Raw genomic sequence first — 27,888 nt, 5'->3', positions numbered from 1 at the left:
TTTATATGATTTCCTGTCCCCCCGCTTCCCAAAGGAGGGGGGAGAGGGAGGTTGCCTCTTTTTCACGCTCAGCTGGATTCCAAACACCCAGCACCCAGCACTCACTCAGCACATTAGTGCTGCCTCCCCTCTCCCAATCCCCTGCTACTCTGCCCTATTTTTCTTTTCTTTTTAATTTTTTAAAAATATATTTGTATTTATTTAGAGAGGAAGGGGATATATTTATATATATCAATGATGACATAGAATCAGTGACGGGCTCCCACCTGCACGCTCCACGCTGGGGATCGAGCCCACAACCCGCATCAGGTGCCCTCCGAACCGTGACCACCTGGTTCATAGATCGAGGCTTAACCACTGAGCCACGCAGGCCGGGCTCTGCCCTATTTTTCTCCATAAAGTGTCTCCCCTTCCAACACCTATAATTGGCTTATTCATTACATGTGTCACCGGAGTCCCGCACTAGAATGTCTAGCTCCAGAAGGGCAGGCATCTTGTTTCTTCACTGTTGTATCTCAAAGGCTTAGGATGGTGCAAGGCACAGAGTAGGTGCTGGACGTGTGTTTGTTGAATGAATGAGGACCATGGCCCCACCCTCCAGAGAAAAAGGCCGGTTCAAGAGCAGATGAGGCCCTTTCCCTGTGTGGAGGGCCGGGCTGCGCGGATGGGGCGGGGCCCGCCGCAGGTGGGCGGACGGCCAGCAGTGGCCCCGCCCCTAGGCCCCGCCCCCTGAGGCCCCGCCCCTCCCCGCCGGAGGCCCCGCCCCACCTGTCAGCCGGCCCGGGCCCGCCCCGCTGGGCTCCGACCTTGCTGCCGCGCACCCGGGCGGGAGGCGGGAGGAGCGGAGCCAGCTCGGCGGAGCCAGCGCTGCGCGGGGTGCAGTCTCCAATGCGCGGCGCGGGGGCGCCCCCGACGACCCGAGCCCGCTGCGCCCCCTCCTCACGGCTTACCTGGTGCCCGTGAAGGTAACAGGTAAGGGCGCAGCGCCCGGGACCCCGGCCTGGGTCCTTTCCAGGCCGAGCTGCCAAGCGGGGCGCAGGCTGGGGGCGCCTGGGTCCCCCTTCCCCGGGGGTGGGGTAGGCATCTCCGTTGAAGGCGGGAGCCTCCTGAGGGTCTTCCTGGCCCCCGCCCCGGTGCCCTGCGCCCGCGGCCGCCGGTCCAAGCCCCCCACGCCTGCAGCATCCCTTCCACGCCCCGTGGGGTAAATGTTGCATTTTTTTAACCCCTCGGGCGCCGCCGCCTCTTGGAAAATGGTGGGAATGCCTTTGGGAAGGATCCTGGGATGTCTGTCCTCCCCCCAGGATGGGGCTGACCTGTCTTCTGAGGGCTCCCTGCCCCCCACTGCGGGGCCTGCCCACACATCTTAAGCGCCTGGGGTCTCCTGAGTCTGCCCACCTTAGCAAACCCCCTTCCTCCGTCTCCCCAGCTTGCCGATGGCCTCATGCATTCACCCTGGCAGTTAGGCCTGTAGTCCCCCCATCCCCCCCCCCCCCCCCGGCCCTCCCTATTCCTGGGCCTCTGTTAGAACAGGGTACCCCCTCCGAGGCCGATCTTCATCAGGACAGCTTTAAGCTGGTCCGACAGGATTCCCTGCCCTGTGCCCACTGCCCCACCCCCTGGAGATAGGCTGGCATCCATCCCCCTCTTCAGGTGGGACCAATGCCAGGTGGCAAGAGGAGGGTTGTAGGAGGGCCACAGGCAGCTCCTGTGTGCCGAGAGAGAGAGAGAGAGAGAGAGAGAGAGAGCCGTGGGAGCATGGGAGGTGGGGGCTCAGCGATGCTGGGAGCCAGGATGGGACCAGGATGGTGGACCAGCTCCGTTCGTCCCGGCCATGCGTCCGGAGACCCCACGGTGACCCCATCCCACAGACCTGGCCTCGCTCAGCCAGGGTCCCCTCCCCAGCACTGGGTGGTGCCTGGCCACTGGGGTGAGAAGTTCACCAGGTTAGGGATGAACCTGGCCTTGGGCCACCAGGTCCTTCAGGATCCTGTTCTTTTGGTCCCTGGGCAAATCTCACCTGCCCCCCCCCCCCCCCCTTCCCTCAGAGAGGGAAGTGTTGAGTTTCAGTCCTGCCTTTGCCTGCTCTCTGCCTGTCACTTAACTTCCGCAGGCCTCTGTGCCCATCTGTAAAATGGGATGATAACTGAGGACTGGTGGCCCGCCCGCCCGCCCGCCCCCCCTGGGGTGGTGGTGAGGATTAACTGAGATGCAAGGTGCCAGGCACTCAGCACTTAGTAGCGCCCCATAAAGGGCAGCTGTTGTGAGTGTAATTATTACTATTATTATTAATGATCTCCTGGCTGGCTGTTCCAGACTTTCCTTTTGTGCTGTGCTGACAGCTGGAGGTGCCCTGACCTCTATTTCTTCTGGGAAGAAAAGCTTTTGACTGGCAGAACCCCATGGGGCAGGGTCCCTGGCTAATCCAATATTTGGGGTCGAGGCCAGTTGCCCCCGTCTTCCTGGGCCAGGTCAGGCCCTGGGCGGTGTCTGTTCTGGCCTCTGGCCACTGCCGTGTGCTTGTCCCTCGGGCCACACGCACGATTTGCCCTCCAGCCTCCCCTGGCCGAGTCCTCCAGCTCAGGCAGCAGGAGGCGGAACATGCCTCCAGGCGGTCCCTGTGGCCCTCATCCTCCCCTCCTCACAGCCACCTCACGGCTGGTGGTCTGGTCCCCTCCACCCTGCTGCTCGGTAGCTTGAAAAATAGCAGAGTAACCTGTCCGGAACGAGGGCTGTAACCCGGCCCAACTTGGACCCGGCCCCATCTGAGCCGGGACTAGGAGGACCGGGCACTGGGGAACCGGGGACCACGGTGCTGTCGCTGCTCCGCCTCCCGCTTGCTGGGTGACCCTAGACAAGCCTCGCTGCCTCCCTGTCTGGACCTCGGTCTCTCCATCTGTAACCACGGCTTGGATAGTGTGTGATGCTGGAATGCAAAATGTTGTTTGTTCCGGTATCAACAACCGGGCCTCCCCAGTGGCTGTCCAATGGGGTTGACATTACCCGAGGCAGAGAGGTGTCAGGAAGGAAGTTCCCCAGTGACTGAGGGGGGGGGGGGGGGGAGGAGGCCGCGGGGGGGGGGGGGAGGGAGGAGGGGGCGGTGGGGGAGGGACACCAGGAAGAGCTCACAAGCCCACGGGCTGGTCTCTGGCAGATCTCCTCCGGTCCCACTTCTGAACCCCAGAATCTTTCTGGGGGCTGAGGGACTCCCTGTGCCACCAGGAGGGGAGCAGCAGCAACGCGGCTGCAGGGCCCGGGCGGCCAGCAAGGGCTTGGCCAGGAGGCCTGCCGCCGCCGCCGCACCAGGCCAACAGCACCCCTCCCTGGGCTCCGACTCGCGCTCACCCACTCACAGGCTCCAGCTCCAGGGCCTCTGCATTGCAGCAGGCAGGAGCTGAACTGGCAGCCCCGCTAGGGCTGGGGGCGGAGCAAGGGCCTGGCAGGGGGTGTCTCCCCTGCCCCCACACCTTTGATCTCGCTCTGCCCTGGCTTCCTTGGGAGTGGCAGCTGCTGACAAGGCAACCGCCTTCCCTGGGACAGACTTGAGTCTGGCTGGTGTTCTGGTGTGTAGGCAGGGCCCAGGCTTGGGAACCAGCATGCCCCTGGGTCCTCTCTGCATCCCAGACCCGTCCTGAGTGTCACTGGGAGAGGGTGTTTTGAAGGATTAGGGCTTTGGAGTTGAGGGCACAGACTTTGGACGTCTACAGCCTGGGTTCGCATCCAGCTCTGCCACTTCTTAGCTGTGTGACCTGAGGCAGGTCGCTTAACCTCTCTGTGTCTCAGTTTTCTATGAAATGGGGATAATAGGACCAACCTCTGAGGATTCTCGTGAGCATTAATGCGCGTGCCTCACTTAGAACAGTGCCAGGCACACGCTCACGTCGGCGAGTGCCGTCCGTCGTTCCCGTTCCCGTTGCCGTCACTGTGGTTGTCATTATTGTCACCAGCTCCGCTCGGCAGAACCCCCGCTCACGTAGACGCCCTTTTCCCTGGAGGAACACTCCCTGCAAGCACTTGCTGTATCGACGAGCGTTCTCGCTTAGCGGTTTGGAGCCCACGTAGGGAGCCAGACAGGTCTGGGTTCAAATCCCAGCTCTGCTGCTCCCCAGCTGTGTGAACTCCGGCACGTTAGTAACTTCCCTGGGCCTGTTTCTCCACCTGCTCATGGGGGTGATGTCAGCCCACATCTCCCAAAGTCGTTGGGAGGATTAAATAAACGGACGCATGTAAAGCGCAGGGTGACACGGGGCCGGGCTCATGGGAGCCGCTGGCTGGGCTCCACGCCCGTGTTCGCGGTGACTGAGCACAGAGGTCCAACCAGCCGCTGGGATCCTCACGCACAGGCGCAGGTCCTGGCTTGGGCCTCTGTCGGCCGAGCGATACGGGGCATATGCTTTTGCCATTCTGTGCCTCAGTTTACCCAACTGTAAGTGGGGATGTGGAAACACCGGGCTGGTGTTTCTGTCACTCTGGTCACCCCTCCTGTTGCCCCGTGCCTCACCCCTCAATTACCCCATTTTGCAGATGGGATCATAAAAACCCAAGAGAGGGACAGACCCAGGTCAAGAGGCAGCCTTCAGAGGCACTGCCCAGCCCAGCCCCACTCCCACACTCACGCCACCAGGCCCCCGTCCCACAGGGTCCCTGCAGCTCCGGGGCCTCCCAGGGTCTGGCTGAGTCCGGTAGGGCTCACTGTTGGAGGTGCTCTAGACAAAGCAGACATCAAGCTCTAGAAAACCAGAAGAGCCTAGGGCTGGGGCCGAGGGCCAAGATTCTGGAACCTTCCGGGCAGATGTCAAAGTCCCTGGGTTGCTCTGGGGCCTACAGCCACCCCCTCTTGGTCTAAGAAGATAAAAGTTTATTTGGGGAGGAGAGACGTGAACAAACACTTATTAAGCACCCACTGTATACGGTGATAACAACCAGCAGCGGTTATCACGTTCCAGGCACTGTGCCCCGATGTCCATGCTAACATTTTTCAAATGAGGAGTCAGGTTCAGAGAAATGAACAGCGATGATATTGAAGTCAAACAGCAGCCATTTACTGTACTCTCTGCTTATCTCAGCTTCATCTGCAAAGTCCTCCAGACCCCTGGCCCCTCACCTCTCTGACCTCGTGGGGCCTCCTCGCCTCCCTCAAGCACATCTGCACAGTCCGACCTCAGGCCTCCGACCCTGTCTGTTCCACCCGCCCCAAATGCTTTTCCCAGATATCCACATGGTGGACTCCCTCACCTCTTTCAATCTTGCTCAAGTATTACCTTCACAGCTCAGCCCCCCTGGCGCCCCTCAGCCCCATGGCCCTCCATCCTCTACCCCACTTCCTCCCCGCCCCCCGGCCCTATCCCTAACATACTAAATCATCTACTGACTCCGTTTCTAGCATGAATGTGTCCTCGCTACAAGAGCAGGGGTCTTTGTTATTTTTGTTCATTGTTAAATCCCCAACACAAAGAACAGAGTCTGCCCCACAGGGTGTGCTCAGTAACTAGTCCTTGGACGAACGGAATCTTCACAGCGCCCCCTCTCTTGTCATTGTCATTTTACAGATGAGGAAACTGAGGCTCAGAGAGGCCGAGTGACTTGCTCAAGGTCACACAGCCAGGAGGCAGCAAACCCGAACCCCTCGCCCTTTTGCCCCAACAGGTCTGGCCTCACCCCACAGACAATGGCTTTGCCCCCCATGAGCTAGAGCCTGCTCCCCTCCCCCCGGTGCCGGCCACCCCCTGCCAGCCAGCCAGCAGGATGCAGCTGTGGAAGGCGGTGGTGGTGACCCTGGCCTTCATGACCACGGACGTCGGCATGACCACGGCCATCTACATCTTCAGCCACCTGGACCGCAGCCTGCTGGAGGACATCCGCCACTTCAACATCTTCGACTCGGTGCTGGACCTGTGGGCGGCCTGCCTGTACCGCAGCTGCCTGCTGCTGGGGGCCACCATCGGCGTGGCCAAGAACAGCGCCCTGGGGCCCCGGCGGCTGCGGGCCTCGTGGATGGTCATCGCCCTGGTGTGCCTCCTGGTGGGCATCTACGCCATGGTGAAGCTGCTGCTCTTCTCCGAGGTCCGCAAGCCGGTCCGGGACCCGTGGTTCTGGGCTCTCTTCGTGTGGACCTACATCTCGCTCGCAGCCTCCTTCCTGCTCTGGCGGCTGCTGTCCACGGTGCGGCCGAGCGCCAAGGCCCTGGAGCCGGGGGCAGGCGCCGAGGCCGAGGCTGAGGGCTTCCCTGCGGAGGACCAGCCGGCGGCGTCCGAGCAGGCGTCGGGGGCCACGCTGCAGAAGCTGCTGTCCTACACCAAGCCGGACCTGGCCTTCCTGGTGGCGGCCTCCTTCTTCCTCATCATCGCGGCTCTGGGTAAGTGCGCACCCTCGGGCCCGGCGGGCACCCAGGAAATGGGCTTCTTAGGCCTGTGACGCCTCCTCTTTCCTCTCAAATTTTAGCATTTACTTATGTGGTTCAAACACCAAACTGACGTGAAAAGGTAAACACAGAGTTTCATTCCCAATGCTGCCTCTGACTGCCCTGAGCCCCAGAGCTAGCTAGAGGAAAAGGTTCCGGAATCTTCCAAGTGGGCAGGAAAACACTTAACTCGTAGATTCATTACCCGTATATGCTCCCAGTGCTTCCTTACGCAGCTACAGACAGATAAGAACACCAACACGTTACTCGCTCCACCTCTTAACAACGTTTTGTGTCTTGCTTTTTTCACTTAGCAATATATTCTGGAATTTTCCAATCACTATCTCATTCTTTTATTTGGCTGCATAATAGTCCACTGTGTGGTCACACCATCATTATTTAGTTGGGTCTCCTGCGGTTGGACTCTTGGGTGGTTTTGAGTCTTTTTCTCTTACAAGCAGTAGCCCTGTTCATGCACATTTCCTATAAATGTGGGTATAAATAGGATAAATTCCTGGAAGTGGGAGCTCTGAGTCCAAGCATTTTTTATCACGAAGCAGAATAGAAAAAAGGCCGTTCGAGGAGGTTGTCTGCGGTGAGGTTAAGTATTGTTTCGTGGAACTTCTGTTTCAGTTACGTGTGCCCGTGTGATGTGAAATGTATTTGCTACTGTTGGTCCAAACAGCTCGAAAGCCACACTCCAGCAAGGCCTGGGTACAAGCCCCGTCTTTTTATTTTTATTTATTTATTTATGTGTGTTTGTTTATTTGAGAGAGAGAAAGGAAGGGGGGAGAGAGAGAAGCTTTGATGTCTTGATCCACTTATTTATCATTCATTGGTTGATTGGTGTATGTACCCTGACCGGGGATTGAACCCACAGCTGTGGTGTATTGGGAGGAGGCTCTAGCCAGCTGAGCTACCCAGTCTTGCTCCTTCCCTGGCTTTGTGATGGTGGGCAAGTCATCGAACGCGTCAGAGCCCCCTCCTTCTTCTTGTTTGGAGGAGGGATTGTTAGTGTCCCTGTTTCACGATGTTGTAAAGCTGGAATAAAAACAGGAAAAGGTCAAGTTCAAAGCCCAGGATGGCACGGTAGGTGCTCAGGAATGTTGGCTGTGATGAGTCATTACCCGTTCAACTCACAGGGACAAAGTCTGGGAGTGGCCACAAGCCAGAGTATTCTCAGAGAGGACAGGCAAAGCCCAGAGGTGGCGCGGTCCTGCAGCCCCTCTCTCTTACTGTCCACCCTCCGTCCTCTCAGTCCCAGTCCCTTAACCGCTGTGTGATTTAGGCAAGTTACTTAACCTCTCTGTCTCAGACTCGTCATCTGTAAAATGGGATAACAGTACCCATCACACTGGGGCGTGTGAGGGTCAGCGAGTTAATAGATTGAGACACCTCGGACAGCTCCTGCACAGGGAAAGCTCCCAGTAAATATTAACACCTGTGAGTATGGGGACCACCCTTTTTTCTTTAAAATATATTTTTATTGATATCAGAGAGGAAGGGAGAGGGAGAGATAAAACATCAGTGATGAGAGAGGATCATTGATCGGCTGCCTCTTGCACTCCCCACAACTGGGGATCAAGCCCACAACCCAGGCACGTGCCCTTGACGGGGAACTGAACCGTGACTTGCTGGTTCATAGGTCAACGCTCCACTACTGAGGCCAGCCGGCCGGGTGGGATGACCTTTTTTTTTTTTTTTTTTTTAAATATATTTTATTGATTTTTTTACAGAGGAAGGGAGAGGGATAGAGAGTTAGAAACATCAACGAGAGAGAAACATCGATTAGCTGCCTCCCGCACACCCCCTACTGGGGATGTGCCCGCAACCAAGGAATATGCCCCAGACCGGAATCGAACCTGGGACCCTTCAGTCCGCAGGCCGACGCTCCATCCACTGAGTCAAACCGGTTACGGCTGGAATGACCTTTTTCGTGTATCCAGATAATTTCTCCTACTCACGCTCCGAGGCCCAGCTGTCCCCTCCTCTGAGACGCCCTTTGCGCCTTAGTAACAGCATTGGTGGCGCGAGAATCAGGAGTCCACCCTGCTGCCTCCCCTCAAGACTCTGAGCCCCTCGGGGACAGGCACCGGGCCTGACTCGCCCCGGACGCCCCGATGCCCGGCCAGAGGCAGGCTCCCTGAGTGAATGAACAAGTGACCATCCTGCCCGTGTGGGCAGCGGCCGCCCCAGGACCCCATTTCCCACACCTGCCGGGGCCCTGTTGTCAGCTGGCGTGTCCTCGGGGTCACCGACGTCCTGGTACAGCTGAGCAGGTGTGGGCACCTGCAGGACTGGGCCGAGGGGAAGGCTCGCACTTGACCCGGCCCCCGACGCCCCTCCTAACTTCAGGCAAGCTTGCGTGACCTGGCCAAGCCTCGGTACCTCATCCGGAAATGGGGGTTCACCCAGTTATTGAGAGAATCCAGGCAGATGAAGCATGGTGCCTGGGAAAAGTGGGTGCTCATAGAAGTTAGGTGCTGTGATTATTATTAATTCAATTATTATTAATTTAATCAACAAGCACCCAGGAGGGCCCAGCTTTTTCTGATGCCTCATATTCTAAAAGAAACACTGCCCATTGGGGGGGAAAGTTCGTTTGAGTATCTCCTATTAAATTGAGATTCTTTTAAAAAAATTATATTTTTGTTGATTTCAGACAGGAAGGGAGAGGGAGAAAGAGATAGAAACATCAGTGATGAGAGAGAATCGTTGATCGGCTGCCTCCTGCATGCCCCACACTGGGGATTGAGCCCGCAACCCAGGCATGTGTCCTTGACCAGAATCAAACCTGGGACCCTTCAGTCCACAGGCCGACTCTCTATCCACTGAGCCAGACCAGCCAGGACTAAATTGAGATTCTTGAAGATGAATTTCATGGCAACGCAACTACATAAACTTGGACAAGTGACAGCCTCTCTGAGCCTCAGTTTCCTCATCTGTAAAATGGGAAGAAGAAGACCACACCTGTAGGACTATTGGGAGGTGTTTGGGACTTTTAAGAGATGAGGGAGCAGATATGTGGGGTGACAGTGCTCCCGGCAGGAAAAGCCTGTACAAGGTCCCGAGCAGGAAGGTCCCAGTTGTTAAAGGGACAGCAAAGAGGCCGGCGTAGCTGGAGCAGGGAGTGGGGAGGAGAGTGGAAGATGAGGTCAGGTCAGGGCGCCGTGGCCCCAGTAAGGACTTTGACTGTTACCCTGGATGTGATGGGAGCCGTCGGACTGTTTTGAGCTGAGAGACGACAAGTTTTTATTTCGGCTTCACCGGCTCCCGCTGTCCACGGGGGGAGAGGCTGATGGGCGCGAGGGCGGAGCAGGGGGAGCCAGGAGCTGCTGCTGGGGTGGCCCAGACAAGGCCGGCAGCATGGACATGGTGGGGGGGGAGGCAGGAGGGGCAGTAAGAGTGGTCGGGTTCTGGAGATGTTCTGGAGGCGGAGCCGCGGGGTTGCCGGCTGGAGAGCTCCGTGTGGCTCTGTGCAGATGGACAAGGGAGTGTGCTTAGCCCGGCGCCCGCACCCGTAAGGGCTCCGTGAACACGTGTGTGATCACTGGCCTTCGCTGGTGCTGGCTGCGGTCAGTGCTGCTGGAGCTCGCCGACGCCTCTTCTCCCCCGGGGTAAGCTGAGGCGGCTGGAGACTCCGTGGCGGCTGCCACCTTATGGTCCCCGTCCCACCACCAGCAGAGGGCGCCAGAACCCCACAGAAGGCCTCCCTGTCCCGCCGGAGCCAGTCCCGTAGAGCTGCCCAGGATTCATTCACTGACCTTTATTGAGCGCCGGCTGTATGCCCAGCCCCGAGCCAGGCTGTGGCCTCGGGAAAGACCGGCCTTGAAGACAGGGGACCCAGCCTGGTCTGACCACGCTCCACTCCCTGTCCATCATTCCCGTGGAATGCGAGTGGGCACCCGGATTTGGGGGCGGGAAGGGACAAGGAAAGACGTCACCCCAGACTGGAAGCTGGTTTGGATGTGTGTCCTGGCCCTTCCTCTTAATTGCCGCGTGACTTCTGGCAAATTGCTCAGCTCCTCGGAGTCTCCCATTCCCCCTCTGTACATCCCCTCCCCACCTCTGCCCAGGTTGTTGTGAGGATACAAGACAAACGGGTAGGACATAATCGGCAAACTAAAGTGCCCACCAGGGGGGCGGGGCCGTTCCCAGCCAGGATACCAGCATCGCCGAGGCTCTAGAATGCAGACTCGAACCCCCCGCCAGCAAGAAAGCAGTGAGCTTTGACATCCCGGAGCCTGGGCAAGCGCCATCTCAGCTCCTCAGCGTCACTTTCCTCAGCTGTGAGGTGGGGTGACAACGGCCAACCTCAGAGTCTGCGTGGAGGGAATGCAATGCCGCCTGGGCTCCGTGGCTCTGTGGCCCCGTGACTCCGTGGCCCCGTGGCCCCGTGCGAGGGTGCCTGGTAGCTGTGATTAATTCCCACACACTTGGTTTAGATCCAAGTCCCCGCGCCTCCTGTGGCTCTTCTCTGAAAAGTGGGGGCATTCAGCATGTACAGCCCCTCCAGCCCCCGCCATGGGGAGAGGAGAGTTTGTGGGGGGGGCCTCGGGGGGATGGGTGCGGGCTCCCCGCTGCAGACGCCCCCTGAGCCCCGTCTCCCGCAGGAGAGACGTTCCTGCCCTACTACACTGGCCGCGCCATCGACGGCATCGTCATCCAGAAGAGCATGGAGCAGTTCAGCACGGCCGTCGTGGTCATGTGCCTGCTGGCCCTTGGCAGGTAGCCCTCCCGCCACGCCCGCCCCCCAGGCCACAGCAGGGGCAGAGGTCGGGCAGCTCCTGGGGGAGGGAAACGAGCCAGAGGGGCCCCAGAAATGCCGCTGGTGGGCCTGTCCCTCAGCTGGTTCCCATAGTAACCAACAACTGAGCTAGCTCAGCACCCATGTCCACTTGGTTGAGCCACACCCTCCTCCAGGGCTCCTGTCTGGTTTTCCAGGGCCAGCCTTGTGCGCCCTTGAGGGGTCCGGCTGGCGAAGTCAGGTCCTGGCCCCCAGTAAACACAGCCCCCTCTTCGCTCTCACCATGGGGGCTCCAGTGGGGGACGGAGCCCTGGGAGTGGGTCAGGGGTGGGCCCGGGCCTGCCAGCAGCGGGAGGGCGGCGGGCGGGTCGTCGGTTGCCGGAAGGACGCCGTGCCATGTATAACATCTCTTATCTGCAATTAGCTCATTTGCCGCAGGTATTCGGGGCGGCATTTTTACCCTCATATTTGCCAGACTGAACATTCGCCTCCGGAACTGCCTCTTCCGCTCGCTGGTGTCTCAGGAGACGAGCTTCTTTGACGAGAACCGCACAGGTGGGCTCGCCTCGCTGGGCCTCGGGGACCTGGGCTGGCTCAGGCGGGTGGGCTCGCCTCCCGCTGAGAAAACAGCCAGGCACGCTTGTGGTTTCAGCGATGCTGGCTTTTCTGCCTCCCAGTTCGGGGTGGACTCGTCCCAGGAGGCGGGCTCAGGCCCCGGGGAGCTGGGCTGCTGGCTGAGGCTTTGGTGTGAGCTGTGGCCACTGTAGGACCCTGGCCAGGCCACCCGAGGTCCCTGCAGCAGCCAAGGCCCTGCTTCCACTGCCCTCTGGGCACCCAGGGGCCAGGACCACCCACGCCTGCTGCCTAAAGGGTCCAGATCCTCTGGGTGAGTGGGGGGGGGGGCGGGGCATGCAGGGCAGAGCAGTGCAGCATCCGGCCGAGATCACCGTCTCTGGCCCACGTCCAAGACCTGGTTCCACCGCTCGCTAACAACCCCTGGGCCTCCGTGTTCCCATCTCTAAAATGGGAACAGCAGGAGTAGCCACCCCATGGGGTTGTGAAGCCCTTAGCCCAGCAGCTGGTAGGAGGCCCCAGCTCCTTCCTCTGCAGCCCGGCTTGTTATTTCTCCATGTGAGGGAAGCGGGGAGTCGCCCCCTCTCCAGGGCGGGGCGAGGCACGGGTTTGGCTCCAGCTCAGTGACGGGCAATGTGTGTGGTGCTGAGCAAGCGTCCTCCCCCCTGAGTCTCGGTCCCTCCTCTGTGCTATGGCTCTGACGGCACAAAATGCCTGTGGCAAGGGCCGGGCTCAGAGCAGCCCTGGGCGGGGGGCATCGACTCGTCTTCCAGCCCCCTCCCCCAGACCCCCTCAGTGTCCCTTCCCCTGCCCCCCCCCCCCCCCCCACAGTGGCCCCATGGCCGCAGCGGGTGCTGAGCTGCCTGTGTTGCAGGCGACCTCATCTCCCGCCTCACGTCGGACACCACCATGGTCAGCGACTTGGTCTCGCAGAACATCAACGTGTTCCTGCGGAACGCGGTCAAGATCACGGGCGTGGTGGTCTTCATGTTCAGCCTTTCCTGGCAGCTCTCCCTGGTCACCTTCATGGGCTTCCCCATCATCATGATGGTGTCCGACATCTACGGCAAGTACTACAAGGTAGGCGGCGGGTGGTGGCTCCGGAGCCGCCCTCAGGGCTCCCGGCCCCATGGGGATAGCGAAGCACTTGTCAGCCAATAAATACGCAGTTTGCACCCACGATGACCCAGGCACCAAGACGCATCGATGAGCAGATAAGGCCCCCCCCCTCAGGGAGCTTATAGTCTAGTGCAGTGGTCGGCAAACGGCGGCTCATGAGCCACGTGCGGCTCTTTGGCTCCTTGAGTGTGGCTCTTCCTAAGCCTTAGGAGCACTCTAATTAAGTTAAGAACAATGTACCTACCTATATAGTTTAAGTTTACAAAATTTGGCTCTCAAAAGAAATTTCAATCGTCGTACTGTTGATATTTGGCTCTGCTGACTAATGAGTTTGCCGACCGCTGGTCTAGTGCAGTGGTTCTCAACCTTGGCCGCGCATTAGAATCACCTGGGAATCTTTTTAAAATCCTGGTTTCTGGGCCTCATCCTCTGGAAATTCTGTTTCTTTGTTATGGGGTGGGGCCACAACATGAGTAACAAAGAAACAGAATTTCTGAAGGATGAGGCCCAGAAACCAGGATTTTAAAAAGATTCCCAGGTGATTCTAATGTGCAGCCAAGGTTGAGAACTGCTGATCTAGTGGGAAACACGAGGGTAATGACAGCAATCTTAATAACACATAATGTGGTGAAAGATGGTGAACAGTGAGGTGAGGAGAGAGAGGCTGGGGGCCGCTGCAGCTTTAACTAGACCTTTCTGAGAAGGTGACATTTGAGTCAAGAGTCAGCCATCTCGCCCGGCCGCACGGCTCCGTGGTTGAGCATCGACCTGTGAACCGGGAGGTCACAGTTCGATTCCCGGTCGGGGCACATGCCCGGGTTGCGGGCTCCATGCCCAGTGTGGGGCGTGCAGGAGGCAGCCGATCAGTGATTCTCTCTCATCATTGATGCTTCTGTCTCTCTCTCCCTCTCCTTTACTCTTAGAAATCAATAAAAATATATATTAACAAGAGAGAGAGTCGGCCATCTGAGGGCAGGGCCCGTGCAAAGGCCCTGGGGTGGGAGCCGCCGGGAGCTGGGGCTTGAGTGAGGGAGAGGGAGGGAAACGGGGCCTCTGTGAGGACTCTGGTTTTCGCTCTGAGTGCAAAGATCGTGCTCTCTATGGAGCGTCTGTGCCTCTGGGGGTGGCTTGGTTCCCGTGAGTGAGGCCCTTGCCCACGATGCAGGTACGGGCAGGCTGCTGTCCCTTCCCTCCGGCCCGTGGCACTGCCTCTGCCAGGAGGGTGGGCTTGAGGGCCAGGCCCCTGGCTCCCCCTCCTCTGCTTCCCACGTTGCTGGGTGCCCCGAGCCCTCAGGGACCCAGGCTGGGTTCAGACAGCAGCAGAGGGCCCTGGCCCAGGGACCCAGGCCTGAGCGGGCGGGGTTCTCCTGAGCAGAGGGCCCTGCCCCAGGCCTGGATCAGCTCGCAGGAACCCCCGGCGTCTGTGACCCGAGGCCAGCTCCACCATGAATCCGTTCCCCGGAACCCACGTGCCCCAGGAGGGCCCTCGCGCCCGCAGCTCCGGGTCACGGGCCTCCCTGTTTCCCTCGCTGAGTAGAAAAAGTAAATGCACTCACTGGCTGGAGTTGGGGCCAGCTGGCTTCCTGCGCTCCCCACCCCGCCCTTCCTGCCTCCCCGCCGGTCCCAGCCCCTCGGACAGGGCCGGAACCCCCGCCGCACCCAGCCCGCCACCTCTGTGCACACCTCAGGCCTCACCCAGTTCAGTCCCTGGAGCCTCAAGGACGCTCTTTGTCTGTGGCCCTCTCCCCGCACCTGAATGTGCTGAATATAGCCTCCGAGTCACCGAGTCACCGCCACAAGCCACACACCCCGCCCACAGCCAGACCAGACTGGGGCTCAGCCGGCCGGCGCTGACACACTGCAGGGTTCCGACCTCTGGGCATGACGCAGAGGTCAGGCGACAGGGGTCCGGCTGGCCTCCCGGGAGGGGCTGGGTGGAGAAGCCCAGCGCGGTGACTCTTGCAAAGCCCGAGCAGCCCTGCCCCGGTCCCGTTCCAGAACCCCCGCGGGCAGCAGCCTGGGGGTGGCGCACCTGGGACCGCGTCTCAGCCATCTGTCCCCTCCGCACACGACACGGGCAGATGTTCCAGCCCGTGCCCTCCGCCGCCACCTGGAACTCGGCTGGCAGTTCCGGAGCCGCTGTGCCCGACCCTCCGGCTCTCACATGATTCCATGTATGTTGATGATGTAAATGGCGCCTCCCATATTTAAAAAAAAATATATGTATTTTTATTGATTTCAGAGAGGAAGGGAGAGGGAGAGAGAGATAGAAACATAGAAACAGCCCCCTACTGGGGATCGAACCCACAACCCCGATATGTGCCCTGACCTTGACCTCCTGGTTCATGGGTAGATAAATGCTCAGCCACTGAGCCCGCTGGCCGGGCTGCAGTCTGTTCTGTAGGTCCATCCAATCAGGCTGGAAGGAGAGGGGGAGAGGGAGCTCGGTCTCACCCTTCTGCCCCGGGACTCCCTGCAGAGCGCTCGTGCCAACGAAGGGCAGAGAAGCCCAGAGGCCTGGGGCGCAGGTCGCGAGTGACACTGCCCGTGGGGTCTCCTCCCCGCCCCTCCCTGTCCACAGAGGCTCTCCAAGGAGGTCCAGAACGCCCTGGCCAGAGCCAGCAACACGGCCGAGGAGACCATCAGTGCCATGAAGACCGTCCGCAGCTTCGCCAACGAGGAGCAGGAGGCGGAGGTGTACTCGCAGAAGCTGCAGCAGGTGTACAAGCTGAACAGGAAGGAGGCAGCCGCCTACACGTACTATGTCTGGGGCAGCGGGGTACGTGCCCCTGGCCCCGGGCAGGTCCGACCACGGGGATGGACGCGAAGGTGGGGGCCCCTTGCTCGGGACATTAGCTGGGTCCCTGCAGGGTGGCAGGCCATTTGCCCATGACTTTCCCCCGTCCCTGCTTGCTGCCTGTGCACGGGGACGCTTTCTAGGAAGGAACGCAGCCTCCGGGTGAGTGTCCCCACAGGGATCTCGCTGCCCCTGCGTGTGGGGTCCTGGGTCGAGCTCTCTTCTCAGCTGGGGGAACTCCCTGCCAAGGCCGGAGTCACCCCAAGGCCAGCCGGGGCCCAGCCGGGGCCCAGCCTAAGCCCCTTTCTGGCAGGACCGAGGCCACCACTTACAGGCTGGTAGAGGGTCTGGCTCACTCCCAGGGATGGAGGTCACAGCCCCTCCCTGGGCGCTGGGGGCATGTGGACCCTGTCCTGTCTGCGGCCACTTCTGGACGGCGGGCTCATCAGGAACCGGCTGGGCTAGGGAAGATGAGGGTTTGGTGTTCAGGGGAAGGAGGAGCTGGTGTCTCCAGGGGACCCAGGGGACAGGGACCGTCGGGGTCCCCCCCAGGGAAGGCCACCCCTCAGAAGTGCCCAGCCAGGAAGGGAAGGGCCTGAAACTCAGCTCAGCCAAGCCTCCCCGAGGTCTGTCCACCAGCAGGGTGCCCCTGGGGCTTGAATGGGTGGTCAGGGCTGCTGTCTCCACTCCTCCCCCAGAAACTGCCCGAGGCGCTGGGCCGGGGGTGGGGGTGGGGAGGGTGCTGGGACTCAGCTCCTTCTTGGTGGAACCTGGTGGGGGTGGGGGGTGAGGAAACACAGACCTCACTGCCCTGCGCGGCCTGGCTGGCTGCGTGACCCTGGCCAGTGGACTCAACCTCTCGGATCCATGCTCGTCCCCGTGAGGACGAGGGCGGACGGCTCCCGCTTGGCCGAGCCGAGGGTTTGGGGTCTGGTGCGTGTGCCAGGAACTCACAAAGACAGCCCTGTTCTCCGCCGGGCCTACGGCCAGCCCCAGCTGAGGACCTTTGCAGGGAAAACTCCACAGGGGAGGCGGGTGGGGAGGGCGTGAGTGACAGGCGGGCACCAGCCTGTGGGAGGGCGCTGCTGCTGGGGTTCAGTGTGGGGCCGGAGTGCAGGGCCCACGGCACCCCTCACCTCCCCCTGCAGGCCGGGGCGGGGGAAGGGGGCCGTGGGAAGGTGTGAGCCAAGCCTCCCGTGACCAACGCACCCCCCCCCCCCCCGCCCCCAGCTTACGCTGCTGGTGGTCCAGGTCAGCATCCTCTACTACGGGGGCCACCTCGTCATCTCCGGGCAGATGACCAGCGGCAACCTCATCTCCTTCATCATCTACGAGTTTGTCCTGGGAGACTGTATGGAGGTGAGGGGCCGGCTCGAGGCCGGGGTGGGGGTGGGGGGGCAGGAGGGAGAGAGGGCTGTGTGACCTGGGGGAAGTTCCTTGAGGTCTCTGTGCCTCAGTTTCCTCCTCAGCACAAAGGAGGTCATGGTAGCATACCCACAGCACCCCACAAACGGTGTCATTAATACTCACATTTATATTTCACCCACGGAGATGTATAGTATAAATTAAGACCCCCCCCCCCCCTTATTTTAATTGAAATTTTTCCGACGCTGCGGCAGCTGAAGGAGGAAGGGAAGTTCCGTTCCCCATCCGCCACATTCTGGCGGTTTGGTTCCTTTAACTGCTCTGCTTCCCTTTCCTCGTCTGGGGGTGGTCACACACCCACCCTGCGGGCGGCGCTGGGGTTTAGCGTAAATCTGGCTCCTCTCGGATCAGTATTTGTCACTCCTGTCCTCACTGGTCCTTGTCATGAACTAGCAGGCGGGGCCTCCGTCAGCCCCTCCGGAGTGGGTGCTGCGTCCTCGCTCTTCTCGAGCCCCTTCATCTCCTGGCACCATGGGTGGAGCGGGGGTGTCCCCGGAGCGGGGTCAGTGGGACAGGACGTGTCTCCTCCCCCCGCAGTCCGTGGGCTCTGTCTATAGCGGCCTGATGCAAGGAGTGGGGGCCGCCGAGAAGGTCTTTGAGTTCATTGACCGGCAGCCAACCATGGTGCACGATGGGAACTTGGCCCCTGACCACGTGGAGGGCCGCGTGGACTTCGAGAACGTGACCTTCACCTACCGCACTCGGCCCCACACCAAAGTCCTGCAGGTGAGAGGGGGGCGCAGGCCTGCCCCAGTCATCCTTTCCCGCACCCCGTCTCTCACGCCTCCCCCACACCAGGCCTCCGGGCCTCGGCAGTGCAGCCAGCAGTTGGAGAGGCAGAGGCCCTGCGCCCGTGCAGTTTGGGCGCTAGTCAGGAAGGACTGAGCATTCGCAGAAGGGTGGTGTGATAGGAGTCATGCAGGGATGAGGTAACATAGCAGTCAAGGAGGGCTTCTTGGAGGAGGTGACATTTGAGCTGCAACCTGAGCAAGACGCAGGAGCCAATCCAGGTTGCTCTCTGCAGAAAGAACATTCCAGGCAGAGGAGACAGCTATGAAAGTGCTGCCAGGTCCTGGGAAGGAGAGCATCCCGGGAGCCAGCGGTGCCCAACCATGGCAAAGGGGCACGAGCACCTGAGCCAGGGCCCCACACCGTGTCTGCGTGTTCCTTGCAGGACGTCTCCTTCAGCCTGTCCCCAGGAAAGGTGACCGCGCTTGTGGGGCCCTCGGGCAGCGGGAAGAGCTCCTGCGTCCACATCCTGGAGAACTTCTACCCCCTGGAGGGGGGCCGCGTGCTGCTGGACGGCAAGCCCATCAGCGCCTATGACCACAAGTTCCTGCACCGCGTGGTAGGTGGTGGGCCTTGCTGCCCCCTCGGCCCTCTCTGTGTCCCAGCCGCTTTCTCGTGAGCAGAGCCAATCGGTGCCGTTCAGGGACGAATCACCAACGTAACACCGCCCAGGTCACGAACAGAACACCCTGCCCCCCCAGAGGCCCCCTTGGGGCGACATCTCACCACCGTTAGGATCATAATTGTCTTTCTTTTTTTCAAACACGAGCGAAAGTTTATTTAGAAAGTCACAGAGGCCCTGGCCAGCGTGGCGCAGGGGTTGAGCGTCGACCTATGAACCAGGAGGTCAGGGTTTGATTCCCAGTCAGGGCACATGTCCAGGTTATGGGCTCGAGCCCCAGTGTGTGTCGGTGTGTGTCGGTGTGTGTGTGTGTGTGTGTGTGTGCAAAAGGCAGCTGATCTATATTGAAGCTTCATTAATGTTTCTATCTATCCTGCTCCTTTCCTCTCTAAAAATCAATAAAAACGTATTTATTTTTGAAAAAAGAAGAAAGCCACCAGATAGGAGAAGTGAGCCAGCTGGGCGGCGTGGGCTCAGGAAACAAGTTATGGCGGCAGCAGAAGGGCCCTTGGAGCTGAGAGAGAGAGGAGCCGGGATCACAGCGTGTGCATTCATCCGTGTCTTGCTTCTGGGAATCATCAGGTTGAGGCTCTGGTTGTAGTTCATTCGTTTTCGTGGCTGGATGATAATCCACGGTAAACATGTCACAATCGATTTCTTTGTTCTGCCTTTAGAGGATATTGGGGTTATTTCCTGGTTTGGCTGATACCAGCAGCACTGACGTGGACAGCGGTGTCGCGTCCTGGTGCACGCAGGCGTGCCGTCCCTCGTTCCTGCCACTGGGCTGGTCGAACCCCTTCACAGCCACCAGCAGTGACGAGGGTCCCGGGGTCCCCGCTGACCTCGCCTCCAGTCCTTAACGGAGGCTATTGGTGACCCCTCTGTACCTGACGCTGTGCTGACAGGGAGCAGGCACGCCCTGCACGAGAAACACCAGCTGCTCAGGACGCACCGTTCGCATCACCGACATACACTGGGTCACGGGAGGGCCTGCGGTGGGCACAGAGGTCCTGGGTGGTGGCAGAGGCCATAGGTGGTGGAGTCTGCCCACCCGTGTGCACAGACCGCGGGGTGGGTGGCTGAGAAGTGGTCTCAGGCGTGCGGCCACCAGCTGCTGCCCCCCGGCGTTCTGGAAGGGTCCCTGGGCAGAGCTGCTCAGGTTTGCAGGGGCGGCTACGCCCAGACACGCGACATCCTGGTCCATCCTCGACTGTTGCCCTTCGGTGGGTGGGTAGAGGGGGCTCATGGCGGTCTTTTGCATTTTTCTAATGACATAAGGGTATTCACCACTTGGATTTCCTCTTTTGTGAATACCTTTTCTTTCCTTTAAATTTAACATTTTTAAAAAAATATTTTTTTATTGATTTCTTACAGAGAGGAAGGGAGAGGGAGAGAGAGTTAGTAACATCGATGAGAGAGAAACATCGATCGGCTGCCTCGTACACGCCCCCTACTGGGGATGTGCCCGCAACCGAGGTACATGCCCTTGACCGGAATCAAACCTGGGACCCTTGAGTCCGCAGGCCGACGCTCTATCCACTGAGCCAAACCGGTCAGGGCTAAATCTAACATTTTAATTCTCATAAATCCAAAACAAGAAAGTACAACATTCTAACCACAGTCCCGATTACTGGGGAAAATTTTATAACTCAGTCATGGGCGTCCCTTCCACCTCACCTTCCCCATTCCACCCCGTGGGCGTAGCCAGTGCTAGCAGCTTAGTCACTGTCCCTTCCTGCCTGTTTCCCATCTGTATACGAATGTGTCCATGTGTAAAGGCCCATGTGTCGTTTTTTAAAGGAAAATAGGCTCTGCTGTGTGTGGGTATGACGATTTGATTTTATGGGTACACTGTAAGTATCTAATCCCCAATTTACAGACAACTAAATTTTTAATTTTTTTTTATTTTGCTATTTACAATGTTGCAATGCTATCCTGAGTCCATACTATCATTTTAAAAATATTTATTTATTTATTTATTTATTTTTATTTATTTTTTAAAATATATTTTATTGATTTTTTACAGAGAGGAAGGGAGAGAGATAGAGAGTTAGAAACATCGATGAGAGAGAAACATCGATCAGCTGCCTCCCGCACATCTCCTACTGGGAATGTGCCTGCAACCCAGGTACATGCCCTTGACCGGAATCGAACCCGGGACCCTTCAGTCCGCAGGCCAACACTCTATCCACCGAGCCAAACCGGTTTCGGCAAATATTTTTTTTTTTATTGATTTCAGAGAGGAAGGGAGAAGGAGAGAAAGAGAGAAACATCAATGATGAGAGCGAATCATTGATCGGCTGCCTCCTGCACGCCCCACACTGGGTATCGAGCCCACAACCCAGGCATGTGCCCTGACCAGGAATCACAGGTCGACGCTCAACCACGGAGCCATGCCAGCCGGGCCATACTATGGTTTTTGTGGACCAAATTCCTAAACGAGGACCATGAGGCAGGAGGGAGGTCAGCGGCCGGGGCGTGCTGCACCTTCCTACCTCCCGGCAGGAGCAGACTCACTCAGAGCTGCCCTCTGCCTCCTTTCTCTCCTTTTCCCAGGGCAGGGCAGACCGCGAGCTCGGCCGGAGGTCAGGGAGCTTGGCTTAGCCCCGAGCGGCAAGCTGCGCGGGCCCCAGTCTGTGGGTCTGGGGAGGCCCAGGGTTGTGCAGACTCCATGGTTGGGAAGGAAGAGAGGCAGCTCAGTGCAGAGCCGCGAGGGCCGATCAGATTTCAGACCCGAGACCCTGGTGTCAGCCAGCCGGCCGGGGTTGGCGAGGCTGGCGAGGCTCCTGGTGACAGCTGGCTGCACAGTCCCAGCTTCTCAGGTCGCCTCCCTCCTCTTCTTTCCTTCTTCCTCCTCCTCCTCCTCCTCTCCTTCCTCCTCCTCCTCCTCCTCCTCCTCCTTCTCCTCCTCCTCCTCTCCTCTTCCTCCTCCTCCTTCTCCTCCTCCTCCTCTCCTCTTCCTCCTCCTCCTCCTCCTCCTCCTCCTCCTCTTCCTCTCCTTCCTCCTCCTCCTCTTCCTCCTCCTCCTCCTTCCTCCTCCTCCTCTTCCTCTCCTTCCTCCTCCTCTCCTCTTCCTCCTCCTCCTTCTCCTCCTCCTCCTCTTCCTCCTCCTTCTCCTCCTCCTCCTCTCCTCTTCCTCTCCTTCCTCCTCCTCCTCTTCCTCCTCCTCCTCCTCTCCTTCCTCCTCCTCCCCTTCCTCCTCCTCCTCCTCCTCCTCCTCTGCAGATCTCCCTGGTGAGCCAGGAGCCGGTGCTGTTTGCCCGCTCTATCACGGAGAACATCTCCTACGGCCTGCCCACCGTGCCCTTCGAGATGGTGGTGGAGGCTGCGCAGAAGGCGAACGCCCACGGCTTCATCATGGAGCTCCAGGACGGCTACAATACAGGTGCCTCCACTGGGCGGGGCTCCCCGGGTGTGACCCCTAAGCTACCCAGGTACCTCCACTGTGGGGGGCTCCCCAGGTACCTCCACTGGGCGGGGCTCCCCCGGGTGTGACCCCTGAGCTACCCAGGCACCTCCACTGGGCGGGGCTCCCCCGGGTGTGACCCCTGAGCTACCCAGGTACCTCCACTGTGGGGGGCTCCCCCGGGTGTGACCCCTGAGCTACCCAGGTACCTCCACTGTGGGGGGCTCCCCCGGGTGTGACCCCTGAGCTACCCAGGTACCTCCACTGTGGGGGGCTCCCCCGGGTGTGACCCCTGAGCTACCCAGGTACCTCCACTGGGCGGGCTCCCCCGGGTGTGACCCCTGAGCTACCCAGGTACCTCCACTGGGCGGGCTCCCCTGGGGATGTGACCCCTGAGCTACCCAGGTACCTCCACTGGGCGGGCTCCCCCGGGGGTGACCCCTGAGCTACCCAGGGCCCCTGCCAGCTGTTTTTATTATTGCAGGTGAGATTCACATCATTTAAGTGCAACCACTTTCTTTTTTAAAAAACGTGTTTGTATTTATTTCAGAGAGGAAGGGAGAGGGAGAGAGAGAGCAAAACATCAGTGATGAGAGAGAATCGGCTGCCTCCTGCACTGGGGATCAAGCCTGCAACCCAGGCATGTGCCCTGAGTGGGAATCGGACTCTGATCTCCTGGTTCATAGGTCAACCCTCAACCACTGAGATACGCCAGCCGGGCATAGTACTTTTTCTTTCTTTTTTTAAAATATTTTTTTATTGATTTTAGAGAGGAAGGGAAAGGGATAGAGAGATAGAAACATCAGTGATGAGAGAGAATCATTGATCAGCTGCCTTCCGCACACCCGCTACTGGGGATCGAGTTCGCAACCCAGGCATGTGCCCTTGGCCAGAATCGAACCCAGGACCCTTCAGTCCGCAGGCCGATGCTCTGTCCACTGAGCCAAACTGGCTAAGGCACTTTTTCTTTATTCTGTATTGGTTTCGGGTTGTTCCTGGTATTCTTTCATGATCCTTTGCATTCTTCTGTGATGCCAGCTGTAACTTCTCTTTCATTTCTGATTTTATTCATTTGGGCTCACTCTCTTTTTTTCTTTATGAGTCTGGCTAAAGGGTTATCAATTTTATGTATCTTTTCCAAGAACTACGTCTTAATTTTATTGACCTCGTCTGTTGTTGTTTTTTAAGTCTCCTTTTCGTTTATTTCCACTCCGATCTTTATTATTTCCTTTTTTCTACTTCCTTTGAATTTTGTGTTCTTTTTTAATTTTTAAAACTATAGTTTTTTTAAAATATATATTTTTATTTACTTTTTTACAGAGATTAAGAGAGAGGGATAAAGAGTTAGAAACATCGATGAGAGAGAAACATCGATCAGCTGCCTCCTGCACACTCCCCACTGGGGATGTGCCCGCAACCCAGGTACATGCCCTTGACCGGAATCGAACCTGGGACCCTTCAGTCCGCAGGCCGACGCTCTATCCGCTGAGCCAAACCTGTTAGGGCTTGTGTTCTTTTTTAAAACAGCCGCATAGTATTCCAGCGTATGAGTTTTATAATATTTTACTTAGTAAGTAATTTATTCCGTTTCCTGCTGATGGGCACCTGAGTAGGTTTTTTGGTCCTTGTGGGCTTTTTGCAGTAACGCACTGTGGATCACGCACAACCTGTGCCTGGGCCCTGGGCCTGGGCACGCTGCTCGGTAGGGAAACTCCCCTGGGGGGTTCGCTGGCAGGAGGGTTGTGCACTGTAGTTGGGACTCACAGACCTGCTCAGTACCAACTGAGAGAGAGAGACGTGTGCCCTACAGCCTCATTCCTGGAGCGATAGGGGTCCCCCAGGGAGATGGGGGTGCCTGTTTCCCCACGGCCACACCACACAGTGGACTAGCAAACATTTGGATTCTTGCCAAATTAATGGGCGAACATTATTATCTTGGTGCCATTTGCACGTCATCGTAATTTGCATGCCTCTCCCGGACCAGAGGGAGAGCACCCTTTTGTGAGTTTGTCTGTTTATTTTGTTTTTTTTTGTTAATCCTCACCCGAGGATATATTTTCATTGATTTTTAGAGAGAGTGGGAGAGAGAGAGAGAGAGAGAGAGAGAGAGAGAAACATTGATGTGAGAGAAACACGTTGATTGGTTGCCTCCTGCAGGAGCCCTGACCAGGGCCCGGGCCAGGGAGGAGCCTGTAACTGAGGTAGTGCCCCTGACTGGAATCGAACCCAGGACCGTATGGTCCACAGGCCGATGCTCTAGCCACTGAGCCAAACTGGCGAGGGCCCTTGTGTGAGTTTGAACCGCTGGTGGTCCCGGCCGGTGGCCCTGGTAACCACACTCTTCCTGGAGAGGGTAGCCCCGCGGCAGCAGGGGAAGCGGAGGACAGGCCTTCTCGCTCACCCGCCCGCTTGTCCCTGTGCCTCTGCCACACAGAGACGGGGGAGAAGGGCGCCCAGCTGTCGGGGGGCCAGAAGCAGCGGGTGGCCATGGCCCGGGCTCTGGTGCGGAACCCGCCCGTGCTCATCCTGGACGAAGCCACCAGCGCTCTGGACGCCGAGAGCGAGTTCCTGGTGAGTTGGGGGAGTGGTGGGGGCGGCCGATGCTGGGAAGGGCTTGGGGGTGCCCAGGGGGCTCCCCCAGACCATCAGCTTCATAGACTGGGGCATTTCGTTTTTTGTTTTTAATGTTTATATTTCTTTTCAGAAAGAGAGGAATGGAGAGGGAGAGAGAGAGAAACATTGATGTGAGAGAGAAACCGGTCGGCTGCCTCCTGCACGCCCCCTCCAGGGATGGAGTCCACAGCTCAGGCGTGTGCTCCGACCCAGATCAAACCGGCAGCCTATCCGTGCGGGGACAGCGCCCAGCCACCTGGGCCCCACCAGCCAGGGCCGTTTCGGGTTTGAGAGCCCCCATGTACTTGACTCTCATCTCCCCATGGGTCGGTTAATTTGTTAGGCCAGTATTTATTTATTTTTTTAATCCTCACCTGAGGATGTTTTTCCATTGATTTTTAGAGAGACTGGAAAGGAGGAGAGACACAGAGAGAGAAACGTTGATGTGAGAGAAACACATCAGTTGGTTGCCTCCTGCATGCGCCCCAACCACGGCCAGGGATCGAGTCTGCAACTGGAGTACGTGCCCTTGACCAGGATCGAACCTGGGACCCTTCAGTCCACGGGCCGACGCTCTATCCACTGAGCCAAACCGGCGGAAGCTAGTTCGGTATTTACTGTGTCCTCCCGGGCGCCAGGCACCGATCCAGGCACTGGGGGTGCAGTGGCGGACTGACCGGCTGGACACACACTCGTGCCCCCACGGTGTTCCCATTCCTGGGGGCGAGACAGATACTAAGCAAGGACCCAAGCCTGAGTTCAACCTGTGGCCTATGCTCCGTAGAAAATGAAGCAGTCGTGTGACCCAGAGATCGGGAGGGGTCACCGTTGTCGAAGAGAAACCGCCAGGCATTAGTTGAGGCGGGAGACACAGATCTCATTCAGCGACTCCTGTCCGCAGGGAAGAGCCGGGCTCAGGGGGAAGCCACAAAGGGTTGGTCCGTGTGGATGCGACCAGGCCAGCGGGGTCTGCCGCCGGCCGCTGTTGAAATTGGGATTCTGTCCTCCCACGGAGACGGGGACCGAGGCCCTGGCCACCCTGGTGATTGCGCTGCCAGAGCATGGCCTCCGGTCCTTGAGAAAGACGCCCCGAGGTTAGGGGGCTCACAGACGCTTCTCAGAGGCTCAGAGGACGTGTGCGAGTACAGCCCTTCGTAGTGAAGGCTCTGAGAGTGCAGCTTCGGATGGAGCAGACGTGCCCGAGTCTGCCGTGCCCACAGCCAGAACCGGGGTCCTCAGCTACCACTGGAGCCGGGACCCGAAAGGGAAGGAGGGAGCCAGGGGAGTTCTGGGGTGAGAGCATCCCAGGAAGAGGGGCAGCAGGTGCAAAGGCCGGAGCAGGTTCACAGCCGAGTCCAAAGGCCAGTGTGCCACCCTCGCCGGTTTGGTGCAGTGGATAGAGCATCGGTCTGTGGACTGAAGGGTCCCGGGTTCGATTCCGACCAAGGGCACATGCCCGTGTTGTTGGCTTGGTCCCTACTAGGGGGCGTGAGGGAGGCAGCCGATCAATGATTCTCTCTCATCATTGATATTTTTATCTCCCCCCCTCCCTCCCTCTCTCTGCTATCAATTTTTTTAAAAACATATTTTAAAAAAATTAATAGATTTGAAATTTTAGAACAGTTTTAGGTCTCAAGAAAATGGAGCAGAAAATGTAGAGAATTCCCATATGATTGTGGCACATTGTACAATTGACAAGCCAATATGAATGCATTCTTAGTAACTAGGGTCAATGGTTTAAACTGGAGATCACCGTTGTGTTGCGCATTCTGTGGGTTTGACAAATGGAGAATGTTGTGTGTCTGCCATCATAGACGGAGTTGGGGTTTTATCCTAAGTGGGACAAGGAGCCAGTGGAGGGCGTGGAGCCGGAGTTCAACAAGAACGGATTGGACACGTTAAACCAGTGTGGGGGATGGAACAGGGGGCGGGACGCGGGGGAGCAGAGCGAGAAAACTGGGGAGGCAGCGTCCACAGGACTCGCTCTGAGTTGGATTCGGGCCACGAGGGAGGTTGAGGAACGGAGGGTGATGGTTTCGTTTCATTGGCATGGGCTCTGGAGCAGATGGGGAGACCACCCACCCAGGCCGTGGTCGGCCAGGTGGGGCCCACCTGTCACTCACCGGGCTGGGGGACAAGGGCCCAGAAGCAGGTCTTGCACAAGTCCTGGCTTTTCAGATGAACCCAGCTCGCGAGAAGGTGGTAGAGCTGGGATCCAGGCGGGTGGGGTGGTCGGGGTCCGGGGAGAAGGAGGGAGGAGGCGGGTGGTGGGTGGCCAGCCGGCCTCCTGTCTCCCCAGATCCAGCGCGCCATCCACGGCAACCTGCAGAAGCACACGGTGCTCATCATCGCGCACCGGCTGAGCACGGTGGAGCGGGCGCACCTCATCGTGGTGCTGGACAAGGGCCGCGTGGTGCAGCAGGGCACCCACCAGCAGCTGCTGGCCCAGGGCGGCCTCTACGCCAAGCTGGTGCAGCGGCAGATGCTGGGGCTCGAGCCCGCCCTGGACTGCACGGCCGGCCACAGCGAGCCGGGCAGCGGCGGCCACAAGGCCTGACCGTCCGCCCTGCCTGTCCCGTGGGGCAGAGGCCCCGCGCCCACTTGGCGGATGTGCCCACGGAGGGCAGCGCTCTGAGCCCAGGCCCACGGCCCTGGCAGGCGGCCTGCCACGCCCCCGGGCCACTGCTTCCTGCATCTTGTCCCGGTTCCCGCGGTTCCCGGCCGCCGCCAGCCCCAGGCCATGAGCCACTCCCTCCAGTCTGGGCAGCGGGGGCGCCGCGGTCTCCCCACCTGATCTCCGAGGCGAAGGCCGAGTCACCTTTTCACACCAGAATCTCACCAGGGATTTTTACTGTTTGGTTGGATGGGCCCTGGCCAACTCCCAGATTTCAAAAATATTTTCTCGTTGGGAATAATGGCGGGCAAGGTCACTGAGACGTTCTAGAAACTTCTGAGCCAGGAATGAATGACCTTTCCCAACAGCCTGGGGGAGGTCAGGGGGGAACTAGGCCTCTACCCTCTGCCCCTCTCTCCCTCTTCCCAGCTTCGTGAGTCAGGCCCAGGGCGGGTGGGAGGTTGTCCGCCGCCCCCGCCGCCTGCCCAACCCGAGCCAGTCTCACTGTGAACCACTACGAACCTTAACTGGGGGAGTGAGGGGCTGGCCAGGCCTGGCGAAGCCTCGGGGTGACCCCGGCCCAGCACCCAGCTTTAGCCCCTCCCCTGCTCCCCACCGCTGGCCGCCCCCACCCGCCCCCACCTGCCACCCTGCTGCTCCCAGGCCTTTGATGTTTGGGAGGCCCGTTCTCTCCCCTGACCAGTGGAGGGGACGGTGGCAAAGTCCAGGGTCTGGCTTTGCAGGGAGGTTGCAAGATGTTGGGAGAACCCAGTCAATAAAGTGTAC

The 27,888-nt window shown here is 58.9% G+C and overlaps 1 protein-coding gene across 3 annotated transcripts; it reads left to right on the top strand.

Annotated features, from left to right (window-relative positions):
* Window positions 1-834: 834 nt before the first annotated feature.
* On the top strand, window positions 835-27,888 carry ABCB9 (ATP binding cassette subfamily B member 9). Of its 3 annotated transcripts, none has more exons than XM_070399519.1 (12): window positions 835-972; window positions 5,644-6,352; window positions 11,011-11,125; window positions 11,569-11,699; window positions 12,592-12,797; window positions 15,418-15,615; window positions 16,864-16,992; window positions 17,596-17,784; window positions 18,233-18,406; window positions 21,695-21,854; window positions 24,310-24,446; window positions 26,788-27,888. In XM_070399519.1, the coding sequence occupies exons 2-12, from the start codon at window positions 5,743-5,745 to the stop codon at window positions 27,043-27,045; spliced, it is 2,307 nt and encodes a 768-aa protein (XP_070255620.1). In that variant the 5' UTR covers window positions 835-972; window positions 5,644-5,742; the 3' UTR covers window positions 27,046-27,888. The 3 variants fall into 3 exon arrangements, with proteins under 3 accessions (XP_070255620.1, XP_070255621.1, XP_070255619.1); XM_070399520.1 differs by having other exon boundaries at window positions 5,547-6,352; window positions 11,620-11,699; XM_070399518.1 differs by having other exon boundaries at window positions 5,547-6,352.

Source organism: Myotis yumanensis, unplaced genomic scaffold (genome assembly GCF_028538775.1).
Source record: "Myotis yumanensis isolate MYYU_CA2020_CCGP unplaced genomic scaffold, mMyoYum1.0.hap1 SCAF_19, whole genome shotgun sequence".
Taxonomy (NCBI): domain Eukaryota; kingdom Metazoa; phylum Chordata; class Mammalia; order Chiroptera; family Vespertilionidae; genus Myotis; species Myotis yumanensis.
The sequence above is the reverse complement of the archived record's forward strand: the minus strand, read 5'-3'. Positions and strand labels throughout refer to the sequence as shown.

Bases quoted from the DNA above. Each gene is read 5' to 3' on its own strand.
- ABCB9 (XM_070399519.1), top strand. From the start codon at position 5,743: ATGCAGCTGTGGAAGGCGGTGGTGGTGACCCTGGCCTTCATGACCACG. The intron at 11,700-12,591 runs GTGGGCTCGCCT...CCTGTGTTGCAG, and splicing joins CTTTGACGAGAACCGCACAG to GCGACCTCATCTCCCGCCTC. The intron at 17,785-18,232 runs GTGAGAGGGGGG...TGTTCCTTGCAG, and splicing joins CCCACACCAAAGTCCTGCAG to GACGTCTCCTTCAGCCTGTC.